Genomic DNA, 13,000 nt, shown 5'->3' with positions numbered 1-13,000 from the left:
GCCTATCAACTGCATGAACACTCGCGCTGGAAGGGAGTTTTGAGGTCTGAACTTCTTTATCAGCAGTTGCATGCGGTTGATCCTCACTAAATTTGGCTGAGCTTTGGCTGCCAGTGTCTATGGTCGCGCCCAGGTACTGCCGTACGTGGGCGGGTTGAAGATGTGACTTTGGATAATTCAGTGAGAATCCCAGACTGTGAAGAAGGTGAATGGTGTGGGATATGTGGCTGGCACACTGCTGGGCTGACTTTGCCTGAACAAGCCAGTCGTCCAGGTAAGGGAAGACGTCGCAATTAAAGCCAGGTTTCGCCTCATTCAATTCAAAATCCTTCACCGGACCTACTATGGCAGGGACAAACTACACAAAATGGGATGTGCGGAATCCCCTTGGGGTCTATGCTGCCCGACTGGCACCGGCAATTTTCTCCATACGCTTTGGGAGTGTCCACAGGTGGGGATCTATTGGCAAACGATAATTACGAAATTAAACTCCATAAAGGAATTTTTCCTGGCTGTGGACCCTGGATTTATCCTGTTGGGGATCCTAGGCAAGGTGGATGTCCCAAAACCAACTTTAGCGCATTAGGCTTGGTAGTGGCTAAGCGGGATATTGTTAGTCGCTGGGGTACGCAAGAGACCCCTACATTTCAAGAATGGAAAGGGGGCATGGATCTATACATGGCTGCTGAAAGGGTCATGTAAAAGTAGAGGTTGCCCCAAAAAGTTTAAGACAATATGGGGGTGCTGGATGAGATACTATGGTTTGAGCCAGAGCGAGGAAGATACCCAACCTACTGCAACTGTGGTGTTGTACTCATGATACCTTGTTGGACTCAGGGTGGGGGCGAGGGGGGGGATGGATAGTGGATGACAGCCTTCACATGATGTGTACTAAGGTCCTATACGCAATCTTGTCTAAATTATGATATGTATCCTTCAGATGCCCACCGGTTGTGGGGAGCACCAGGTGGTTGATTGTGGTCCAAGTACAATGTTGTTAGTTTGGTCAATGTTTACAATTGCTACAAAATAAAATAAAAATATATTTAAAATATTTATATCTATTGTAGAGTCTTCAGTCTGAAAGAACTGCTGACCTCACAAATATACAGTGGGTAAACTGTACAAAGAAAGTAGTTTCTTTACTAGCCCTATATGTGAACACACTAAAAATGTGTACACTTACATCACTTTGTTAAACTAATTTCATTCAGACGTCCTTCGGTTACATTTATCAACCCCAAGACTAAATAGCAATGAATGAAAATAATTTCATTTTTAGTTTTTGCTATCTTTAAGGAATTTACTACAGAGTGGTAGACTTTATAAAAATGAAGATTTGGAGTTGTGAATGGAATTCCCAGAGTATCGACATTCATTCTAACAAACTGCTCACGTGAAGGCAGAATGCTCTGGTCATCTCAGCATTGTAAGTTTTTTGCTGCGCCACCTGTACATTTACGCTTTTCCTTTGCAGGTTCAAAGCAGAGAGGAAGGCAGCACATATCTGTAGAGATCAATCAATCAGGGAATTGTAAGTGCGGGGGGGAATGTCCGCAGATCTATTCAGCCGAAGAGCCAGGTCTTGAGGGTGTTCCTGAAGGTGTTCAGGGATGGGCGCATCTCATGTCTGCTGGTAGCTCGTTCCAGGTCTTGGCTGCAATGTGTGAGAAGGCTCTTCCGCCTGCTCTGGCTCTATGGATGCTTGGGATTTCAGCCAGTGCAAGGTTGGAAGATCGGAGGTTTCTTTTGGGTACGTGGAAGTTGATTCGGTCGTTGAGGTATTTGGGTCCGTTGTGTAGGCATTTGTAGGCACGAGTGAGGATTTTGAAAGTGACTCTTTTCTCGACGTGAGCCGGTGGAGAATTCGTAGGTGTTGACTGACGCATTCGTGTCGGGGAATTCAGAGGACATGTCTGGCGGGGGTGCTCTGTATTGTCTGGAGTTTGCAGAGTAGGGACTTGTTGATGTCGGCATACAGTGCATTTCCATAGTTCAGTCTGCTAATGTGTGTGGGTGACTGTTCTTGACTCAGGGTTGATCCACTTGAAGGTCTTGCCGAGGATGTCGACGCAGCTGGAGGTGACAGCATTGACCTGTCGGTTCATGGTGAGTGGGGAGTGATGATTAGAGTACGATGCAGAGGTCCTTGGCGTGGTCTGAGGAGATAGGTGGGCTTCCGAGAACCGTCGGCCAACAGGTGCTGTCCCATGCAGAACCGGTGGTATCGAGGATGAGGACTTCTGTCTGTTTGGCGTTGAGCCTCAGGCAGCTGTATGTCATCCAGACTGCGACGTCTTGCATTCCTTTCTGGAAGTTGAGTTTGGCAGTGGTGGGGTCTTTGGTGAGGGAGAGAATGAGCTGGGTGTCATCGTAGGATACGATGTTGAGGCCGCGTTGTCAGAGGATGGCTGCGTGGGGGGCCATGTAGATGTTTAAGAGGGTGGGGCTCAGTGATGATCCCTGTGGGACTCCGCAGGTGATTTTCATGGGGTCTCAGAGTATGGGTGGGAGTCTGATCCTTTAGCTTCTTCCGGTGAGGAATGATTGAATCCAGTCCAGGGCTGTACCTTGTATGCCTGCGTTGTGTAGTTTGGAGACTAGTGTGCGGTGGGAGACTGTGTCGAAGGCCACTGATATGTCCAGTAAGATGAGGGCTGCGGAGTGGCCTTGGTCCAGGAGGGTGCGGATGTCGTCTGTGGAGGTGAGTAGGGCTGTCTCTGTGCTGTGATTGCTTCAGAATCCGGATTGGGATAGGTAGAGGACGGCGTTCTCCTCAATGAATCTTGTCAGTTTCCTGTTGACTGTTTTCACTGCAACTTTGGCTGCGAAGGAGAGGAGCGAGATGGGCCGACAGTTCTTGAGGTCGGTGGGGTCAGCTGTGGGCTTCTTAAGCAGGGGTCTGACTTCTGCGAACTTCCAGTCGTCTGAGAAGGTGCCTGTTTTGAAGGTGGTGTTGATGGTGCATTGTAGTTCGGGTGCGACGGCGGCCGTGGCTCTGTGGTAGATGTGAGGGGGGGCTGGGGCCCCTCAGTGGATGCTTTTCATGGTCGAGGCGGTGTCTTCAGCCATGATCGGTGTCCAGTTGGAGATAGCTGGCTGGCGTTTCTAGGGGGCCGGGGGCTGTTTGTGGCGCCTGGCCGATGAAGTTGTCGTAGAGGGTTTCGATCTTGAGGTGGAAATAGGTTCGAAGCTTGTCGCAGAGGTCTTGGGATGGGGTGAGGTCTGTGGCTTAGGTGTGTGGGTTGGTGAATTCTTGAATGACACTGAAAAGTTCCTTCGAGTTGGCCAGGATGAAGTTCCTCTTGGTGGCTCTGCTCTGGTTGTGGTAGTCCATCATGGCGTCCTTGTAGGTTGTGTGGTTTTCGGTTCTCGATGGTGAACCAGGCGGCTTTCCTGGGGTGTTTTCTGTCAGGGTTGCATAGCGGGGTGAGCTAGTCTGCGCAGTTGGAGATCCAGGTGTGGAGTTCTCTTGCTGCGTCGTTTGTATCGGGTGCCCAAGTGTGGTTGTCTCGGTGAGGGTGGAGTTATGTTGATAGTCGGTAACCTTGTTCCAGTTCCTTCGTGGGTGCCTTGGGTTTGTTGATGGCGAAGTGTACGCAGTGGTAGTCGGTCCATGGCAGCTGCGTTGTGTGGCTGGATTGGACGCAGTTTCCTGCCGCGAAGATGGGGTCGAGGGTGTATCCTGCTCTGTGTGTCGGTGTGTTGAGTTGTTTAAGTCTGATGCTGGCGAGGTTGTCACAAAGGATAGTGGAGATGGGGGTCGCTGGGGTTGTCGAGGTGGAAGTTCAGGTCTCCAATGAGTATGTAGTTTGTTGAGACGATGGCGTGGGGTGCAATGAAGTGGGTGATGGCGGTGGCGAAGGGTGTTCGGGCCGGGGGGTCTGTAGATGAGGGTTCCTCGGAGTGTGGCTTTGGGGGTACTCTGGATCTGGAAGTGCAGGTGTTCGGCAGAGGGGAAGGTTTCGCTAAAGGTGGTGAGGTGGAGGGTGCTCTTGGGGGCAATGGCGAGGCCCCCTCCTGGGTGGTCTTTCCTCTGGATCTTGTATCCGTCTGGGATGGCGGTGCTGATGTTGGGGGCAGAGGATGCGTTGGTCCAGGTCTCTGTGAAGAAGGCGATGTCGGACGAGAGAGTTGAGTAGGTTCCAGATTTCCATGGCGTGTTTGTGTATGGAGCGTACGTTGAGGAGAATGCATTTTAGGGTGTCGCTGGTGGCGGTGTTGGAGGTCAGTGATGGAGGCTGGGGTGACGGTGAGGGTCTGGCGGAGGCAGGAGAACTGGCCGTGGGTCATGTTCGACGAGGCCTGTTAGCATTCTCCAAGTCTTCCAGGGTTGAGTGCGAGGAGGGTGGTGGTGTCGTAGCGATGGGTAGTGGGAGGTCCAAGGTTCCTGGCGCAGGCCGCAGTCGGGTCGCGGATGGGCGCAGACGGGCTTGCCTTTGGCGCGACCGCCATTAGGTATGGGAGGAGAGGCTGGGAGGCGGGAGCGGGGGAATGGCGGGGGTGGGTGGAAAATTCCGGGAGGGGAGGGCCCGCACGGGCAGCAGCGGCGAAAGGAACAAGTAAAATCATGAAAATTAAGTTTACAAGCGGCAAAATCCTGATATTCATTACAACTGATGTAAAAGGGACAAACTCTTAAGGGATTAGGAAATTTGAAATATTAAGTAGAAGGTTACACAGTAAACAAAGAAAAAAATGACAAAATTCTCCAGATATGTAAATGTAAATGTATGAGTCTTGTAAAGCGCACTGCTGCCCTGAGGCGTCGTGGCGCTGTAGACCGCTGGGGAACCCGTCCTGGCTATCCCTGTGAGATGGTCCCTCCTGGGTATCTCCAAGGTGAAACCAGGCATCCCCGGCGAATGTGGGGGGCCGTTGTGGAGATGAGGCAAGCTAATGCCCAGAGTTGCCAAGTGTGATCCCTGGTTAGAGTGGGCACCGAGGCGAGAATTATCGAGTCCGCTGGCCCTGGTCCACGACCCTGCCGCGTCTGGAATTGAACCCTGGTCCCGGGCCGTCCTCTGCTTGCGGGTCTGCTGCCTCTAACCAGTGAGCCACACCACTCCACATATAAAACATACAATTCAGTGTTCTAAAATAGGAGGCATTCGTTGCTGCTTGCATCGATCCAACACCTTGCAATTTGTGTGTACACAACATTGTCATTTTGCAAGAGACACTACAAATTTTATACGAAAAGAAGGGTGGATCAAAGAGTATCTCCAAATAGAATTCCTGAAAATGCTGCCTTAGTAAACAGATTCCCTTGAAAAGTTATTCACTGCTCTTTGTGTGTATATACATATTGTTTTAATGTGAGTGGGGGCCATCTTGCTATTACTTGTTAAGCAATTATGAATCAATATTGCACATCTATTGCCCTGAAGAACAGACTTCCAATAGACTACACTTTAGCTGTCTGGAAAATGCAGGTCTATTCAAAAACTGTCTTCTTAACCACTAAGCGAGATCCTTTCCTACAATGACTGCAAACACAATCTACTGCTTTTGAAGAGTAAGAAGGGGTGGAGATAAAAACATGTGAAAGTTTGGATTGGTCAGAGGTTAAATTGGGTAGATTTAACACAGCCGACTTGTGTAGACTTTCGGAGGAAATAATCCCCAAGTACATACATCCTTCTCAGGACTTTCAAAACTTTGTTAAATAGCGTCCTTATGACTATTTGGTGAAAACGGCTATATGCCTTAGCCACTGAAAAGATCATGTCTCTACAATAGATGCTGTGAACCAAAAAACTGCCATAGAAATCATAGCCGGCCTCTTTTTATACCAGCTATTTGCATGTGAAATCATTTACTGAATTTGCAATTATCTATTCACAACCTCAAAATGTCAATACCTATGGGCGTTCTAGGTGTTTGGATTTCCATTCCACAAGGCAATGATTTGACTCCATTACTGCAACCACAAGTTTAAAGTATCAGACAGGTAATTTTCCCTTGACCTTCGTCTACAATAGAGGCTGCCCCGCTTCCCAGGAATTACATAGTTTAAATTTAAGGTCTCCAGGCCTCCACAAATTCAATCAAACTCAAATGTGTCCTCTGAGATGAAGAGCATGGTACATGGCACCTTCGGTCGAAAAATCGTGCCCTCTCAATGGGGAGGACTTCTTGAGATAAGATAACTACTACCTTTGGGGAACTTTTCACCGCACCTGCTAAGAGAAAACTCCATAAAAGAACAAATGACTGAGTTGGCGGATGCGACACACCCACCAAACAGTGGTTGGCCTTCTAAGTCCTATACATTCTTAAAGAGGGTGGACAGGATATCAGCCACGTTTGGCAGGCATCGCCTAGCTGCCAAACTTTAAATAAGGTCCAAATCCTCCCATCTCAAGGCTCTCATGCGCCACGAACAGCCTTGGGTCACAGAAGTGGTTATAAAAACAGGTGTGCTCACTTTCTAACAAAGGTTGTTTTTGCTCTTGTAACTGGGTGAATAGGAGACAATTCATCAATCTATTGTTTTATTTCAACAACATTGTGCAAAAGATCTATTGACATTAAGGAAAGAAATGCTGGCAGTTTAACTGCAGGAGATTTTATGTTGGGTACATCAGCTTCATGAATGAAATAACTGGCAAAACAATTCTCCAAAAAAGTGAAAGGAAATTGCCAAGTTCCTATTCAGGAAGCTGTGAAGGAGTAACGTTCTATTTTTCCATGCAAGTTCCACTTCATTAGCACTGGGAAGGTGTACGAAATTCTCGAGTTCTCATGCAAGCCACAGTTGGAAAAACCTGTGCTTACTAGTGGTCTGTCTCACATGGTCCGCTTGCCTTTCCAGTATGTTCCGGTGTATAGTCTCAAACCAGATCATTAATAAATGTAACCTTAAAGTCAAACTTCTATTTAGTGTTCAGACATCGACAGCTGTGAGGTTAGTACTTACATTGACTGACTGGACATGAACATTGAGAGAATAAACGGTTCCAAGTCTCAAACATGGCTTACAATGCTATGGGTAAAACGGGTAAATCCATGCAACATACCAGAGTATAATGTTTCAGTGCTTTGTAACAGATAAATGTTGGTCAGAAAGTTTGCCAAGAGGTTAATGAAAAAGGGTTACAAAACCACAAGAAGTCTGCAATCATAGTACCTTAAACTGAGATTCTGGGGGTCCTGTGATTATCACCATTCTTTGCTTTGCATCGGGTCCTTCAGGAGGAGCAATCTGCAAAATAGATTTCATAGATCAGAGAACATTTATCAAAGTGATGTTTAATATTTTATGCCATGTGCCATTACATATATGACTGAAACATGTGAATGCAGTTAACAAACAGAAAAAACACATGTACAATAAAATCCGAATACAGGGTAGAAGGTAATGTGTGTCAATGAGCTTTAAAAGGTCCCTTTATTTGTAGATGTTGGCAGTGTGATCTTGAACTAGTGAAAAAAGTGTTGACTTCGGAATGCATTTCTGTACGATAAAAAAGCTTATACTTGTTTGAATCCCCAACACACTTTTGTTTTTTACAGAATTAAACTGTTAATGACTAGATAGTTCAATTAAAATGCAGTCTATCTGAATAGGTCCTTTAAATAATATTAAGGTTCACAAAGTGTATGAAAGTAACCAATCAAGACAAGTCTCTTCAAGGGCAAGAAAAACACCGATAATTAATAACGGTGTAATAACAGCGTCCAAAAGGCGACCTTGCACAAATGACAAATGGCATGCACATGAAAGGGTTGCTGCAGTACTCCCTCCCACATCCACTGGCGGCGGGAGAAAGTGAGTGAGTCAGTCACGGGGATCTGTGTGAGGGAATTGGAGCGAGCTGCTGCTGCTGCGCTTACTGGCAAGAGATCCTAGTGCCTTTGGACTTTACCCCTTTCGCCTGGCTCGCCGTCAATTCATGGATGCACAACCAGCTGCTGACACATTGCGGTCTCCCAGCCACTGAGTGTCCACCACCTCCCATGGTTTCCTTTCTGGAATGAGGTCCTTCTGTCGTGTGCCTCTAACTGAGCAAAGAGTCACCACAGTGTCCATGAGAGTACAAGTAGTTTGTGGAGGTTAGGCAGTCATTAAACTAACAGTGAGGGCAGATTCAATTGGGGGCTCAAAACCCACCAGCATGACTGCTGCCTTTTTCAAAAATAGAAAAGCTTCCTTTCAGCCTGGATGCAATCATCAGTCCCTCTCCTGAAAAGAAGGTGGGTTCTTAAGGGTTTTGACAGTCAGGTAGAAAAATGGGGGGAAGAAAAAGGGATTGATTCAAGGGGAATGTTTACATAGCAAAATGGCCGCCACACTTGCTGCACGTGCAATGGGTGATATGAGCTCTGCTCCTTAAGTTGATGGAAAAAAAAAAAGACTGCCCCCTCCTGGAAACATGTGGAATCAACCAAGACTGGCCTTAGGATGAGAAGGGAAATGCTACTTACCAGTATGAATCTGTTCTTGGCATGTAGAGCTGTAGATTTATATACTTAAATAGATCGCCATCAGGTGTTGGGCTTGGATATTTGTTTTGGTCTTGGAAGAAGTCTTTGCAGTCACGAGATAGCGGATTCCTCCTTAGGGGGGGCATCGACTCCATCTCCAGATTGTTTGCCATGTAGGGTTATGATGGAGTTAGTAAGTAATAGAAAGATGTCGATGCGTGATGTATTGAAGTAAGATAGTACTGCAACAGATAGAGGTATCCGGGGAGGCAGGTGGGCGTATATGAATCTGCAGCTCTACATGCCAAGAACAGATGAATACTGGTAAGTAGCATTTTCCGTCGAGGCATGTGAGCTGTAAATCATATACTTGTGCATAGACTATACAGCATTTATCTCCTTAGCGGTGGCTACCTAGATCTGTTGCAGTGGTCTGAAAAACCGTTCTTAATACAGCCTGGCCCAAACTAGCTTGTTTTTTTGCTTGCACATCTACACAATAGTGTTTTGTGAAAGTGTGCGGTGTAGACAAAGTTGCTGCTTTGCAGAGGTAATCTAGGGGAATGTTCCCTAAGAATGCCATAGAAGACCCTAGCTTACGTGTGGAATGAGCTCTAGGAGGAATGGTTAATGTGCATTTGGCTTTAAGATTGCATATTTGGATGCATTTAAAAATCCACCTTGCAATCCCTGCTTTTGAAATGGGATTGCCCTTATGAGGTGGGGAGAAAGCCACAAAGAGTTATTTAGTCTTCCTAAAGGATTTTGTCCTTTGAATGTAGTAGAGCATTGCTCTTTTAACGTCTAGCATGTGAAGACCCCCGTTCTGCCACTGAGTCTGGTAGAGGGAAAAAAAACTGGAAGTTCAACAGACTGGTTAAGGTGTAAGGAAGAAACTACTTTAGGTAAAAAAATTTGAGTTAGGCCCAAGATCCACTTGTTATGATGGATTTGCAAAAATGGTTCTTGTATGGTTAATGCCTGGAGTTCACTAACTCTCCTATGAGATGCGATAGCAACTAGGAAGGCTACTTTCCAAGTGAGGAACTTTAGTTAGCATTTCTGCAGAGGTTCAAATGGGGGACCCACGAGTCTGGTAAGGACAATATTTAAATTCCATACTTGAGAGGGTGGAGCTCTGGGTGGAAATATTGTGTTAAGTCCTTCCATAAATGCTTTGATAGCGGGTTCTCTGTTTTGGAGGTAAGCTGCTATTGCAGCGAGAAGTAGTTTTATGGATGTATATGCTAGGTGAGATTGTTGTAGGTGCAAGAGACAACAGATAATGTTTTGAATAGAAGCATCTAGATGGATAGATTGTTATTTGTACAGTAAATTACAAATCATTTTCACTTTGCGGCGTAACATGCTATGGTGGTAGGACGTCTAGCCTCTTTAATGATGTTCATGCAGTATGGCGGGAGATCGAGGTAGCCAAACTCTAAGTCTTCAGGTGCCAGATCGCAAGGTTGAGTTGATTGAGATCTGGATGTCTTCTCTCCATGGTTCTGAGTGAGAAGCTTGGGTGAGATGCGTAGCTTTTGATGAGGAACTGCTGATAGTTCCAAGAGGATTGTGAACCATGGTTGTCAGGCCCATGTTGAAGCAACCAGGATCATTGTGAGGGAATGCTGTTTGGGAAAGTATTAGTGCACATTTCCTTCTCATTAATGGGTATGCCAGAGTCTTCTGGAGTGTCCAGTTTCCTCTTTTTAGGAGGCTTGGCGACATCTTGACCCCTTTTTAGGTCAATGTGCAGTGTTTTTTGCTTCGGGTCAGAACAATCTGGCACAGACTGTTTGGGTACAATGTCCTTTTCTCGGTGCCGAAGGTTTAGGGTCAGAATGTTCCTTTGCCCTCGTTTCTAAAGCTTTGTGCAGGGTCTTGGACTCTTTAGTTTTCGGTATAAGAGTTTGTGGTCCATAACTTTTTGGCTCTGAATGTGTCTTTAGTTTGTTTTGATGCAGAGGGCTTCGGCGTAGAGGCTGTTTTTAGTGCCAACGAAGGGTGTGGCACATCTTTGGATTTGGGCTTTGATGCCGAAGGGGACTTGTCGGCTCCTGGACAGGGTTGGCTCGAGCCGGAAGGCTTTTCTTTCTGTTTCATAGCCGGGCCCGAGGGAGGGGCGTCTGAAAAGTGTTGCCGGTGTCCACCTGAGACGGAGCGCGAAGATGTTGCCGGAGCCCTTTGTTTGGGGTTGGTTAGGAGAGGGGTCTCGGTACTCACGCTGGTGTGACTGCCTCATCTTCGATGTTGGAGTCGTCGGCCTCGGAGATCTCTCCTTCATCAGCTTGTTGTTCTGGCTGGACATTGGGATCTGCTCCGAAGATGTCCGGAACGGAGCTGCTTTCATGGGACATTTCGTGAAGTCGAGCCCGACGGTCACGGGTGGTTTTCTTCGACCTGAAAGATGCACAGGCCTCGCAGTTCTCGTCCTCGCCCTCCGGAGAGAGGCAGAGGTTACAAACCTGGTGTAAGTCTGTGTGTGGGAACTTAGCACCACACCCGGGGCATTTTAAAAAAGGTGTTCTTTCCATTGACTGCTGGCGTGATTGACGCAGATAGGCCCAATGGCCCGCGTCCAAGATCTAGGTCGATGATTTTATATTTGTGGAAGATGCGCGTCGAAAGGGAAACTCGATCGAGACAATACCTTTCGAGAACGAAACCAAACAGGAGCGCAGCAAATCGCATCCGAACCCGATAATCTGGAGATGGAGTTGATGCCCATGCACACTGTCACCCTAAGGAGGAGTCACCTATCTTGTGACTACAAAGACTTCTTCCAAGAAAAAAAAAAGTGCAAACAGACTAGCCCAACACCAGATGGCGATCTATGCACAAGTATATGATCTACAGCTCATAAGCCTCAAACATAGGTCTTCTCCCCATGAACCAGTACTAAGACTAACTGAAAGAGGGTTTACTTCAGGTCACGTCAGCGAGCCTAGTAACAGCTTCACATACTAGTATATGCAAGTACTCCATCTTATGTTGGGTATTGAGAAGTATTCTCTTGTACTGTCACCGGCCACTCCCACAACTCTGTGACCTACATCCCTCATTACCTGTGGCCTATAGAAAAGGCCCCACATGATACAGAACAATGCAGATGGCAACCTCGAGAGAACATCCAGGTTGCCCTAGGCAGTGATCCATGTAGCACTGGGAAACATGGCAGTGCTTCAAGTCAATGTCATGTGGGATGCCTTGGCTCTTTCTTAAGCAGGCTGCCACGTGAAAGCATGCACTTAGTTTGCAAGTTAGGGCAACTCCATGTCTTCACATTTCCGGAGGTGCTTCATAGAGTGGACGCGAGATGGCAAAGTTGAATGGATTCCAGAAGGCTCAGATCGTTTTGCTCACTGGTGAGAATAGGCACCTTTGTTACCACTGCGCCCTCACACCCATCACACTGAGGAACCTGGTTTAGTCTGTAAAAATATAGTGGAATTCCCCGGGCCTGGATCCATGAACCTGAAAAACTCCACAAATCACTCACAATGTCTTTTAGACAGAGAAAGCGGGAATCAACTCTTTCAAGATCATATACCTAAAAACCTCAGCAAAAAGATGTAAACACCCTGGAAGCTTCTCCCCCGAAACCACCTTTGCTGATCAACATCATAGTGGTTTATATGGGAAGATTAAAATGGACACCTTCTATACACGCAACAACAATTCCTGGCTCAACATCGTCCACAACAAACTTAATGTTACATGGTCTACTACCATTCGTCATGGCTACAAGCTTCACATTTCTCCAGCCTAACTAATCAATGGAACCATCTCCATCTACAATAATGGCAAGATCCAAATTCAGTCCACAGATTTGCACCTTTCGCTATTTGACTACATTTACCCAGTTCTCCTCATTGCCCTACTGCAAGCTTTCGTAAACACAACATTCAATTCCCACCAACACATCATCTTACCCCACATGCCCAACTCCACCCCCACTTCAACACCTTCCCAACCAAACTGCAATCAGTGGTATTTATACCTACCATACAGGGTACACTTACCCTCCCAATGTGCACAAAGCTCCCCCAAAATAACCCCATCACCTGCTCCCTCTCCTTACCCCCAACCATTTACCCCTCAACTCGTCACAACTAGCTACCACCACAACTAGACCCCATTGGCCTACCAGATCTCACACAGACCAGCTCATCATACCATACTTCACCCTCATGTCAATCCACACACCCATTTGCATACACAGAACACTCCCCTCCACAATGACAACCCTCCAGTAATACCCCATTCACCTCCCGCATTACACTCACTCATCACTGACTCACCACAGGTTAGTCCTCTCCCCCCATCAATATCACACCTCATCCACTGTCTACAAACTCTAAGATGTGCCATATTGCACACCACTTCATCGGAGGACTCCTGCTCACAACATCCAACCTACCCCCTCCACAAATTCGATTTCTCAAGAATTATCTATCCTCCCATACCGAACTCCTACATGTGCAACCACACCCTTGGATTTTGTCAGTCACCCGCTCACTGGAAGAATTAACCTCAACTAAACCAACCTCGCCTGGCTATGCACATA

General features: G+C 46.9%; 1 protein-coding gene across 1 annotated transcript in view; it reads right to left on the bottom strand.

Annotated features, from left to right (window-relative positions):
* Nucleotides 1–13,000, bottom strand: part of IGF2BP3 (insulin like growth factor 2 mRNA binding protein 3) — a 643,796-nt gene that overhangs the window by 159,064 nt on the left and 471,732 nt on the right. The window contains exon 12 of the mRNA XM_085631537.1: nucleotides 7,133–7,207. Within this exon, the coding sequence (XP_085487663.1) occupies nucleotides 7,133–7,207 (75 nt within the window). The remainder of the gene's footprint in view (nucleotides 1–7,132; nucleotides 7,208–13,000) is intronic.

This window comes from Triturus cristatus, chromosome 10 (assembly GCF_964204655.1).
Source record: "Triturus cristatus chromosome 10, aTriCri1.1, whole genome shotgun sequence".
NCBI lineage: Eukaryota > Metazoa > Chordata > Amphibia > Caudata > Salamandridae > Triturus > Triturus cristatus.
This window is presented reverse-complemented; position numbering and strand designations above follow the sequence as displayed.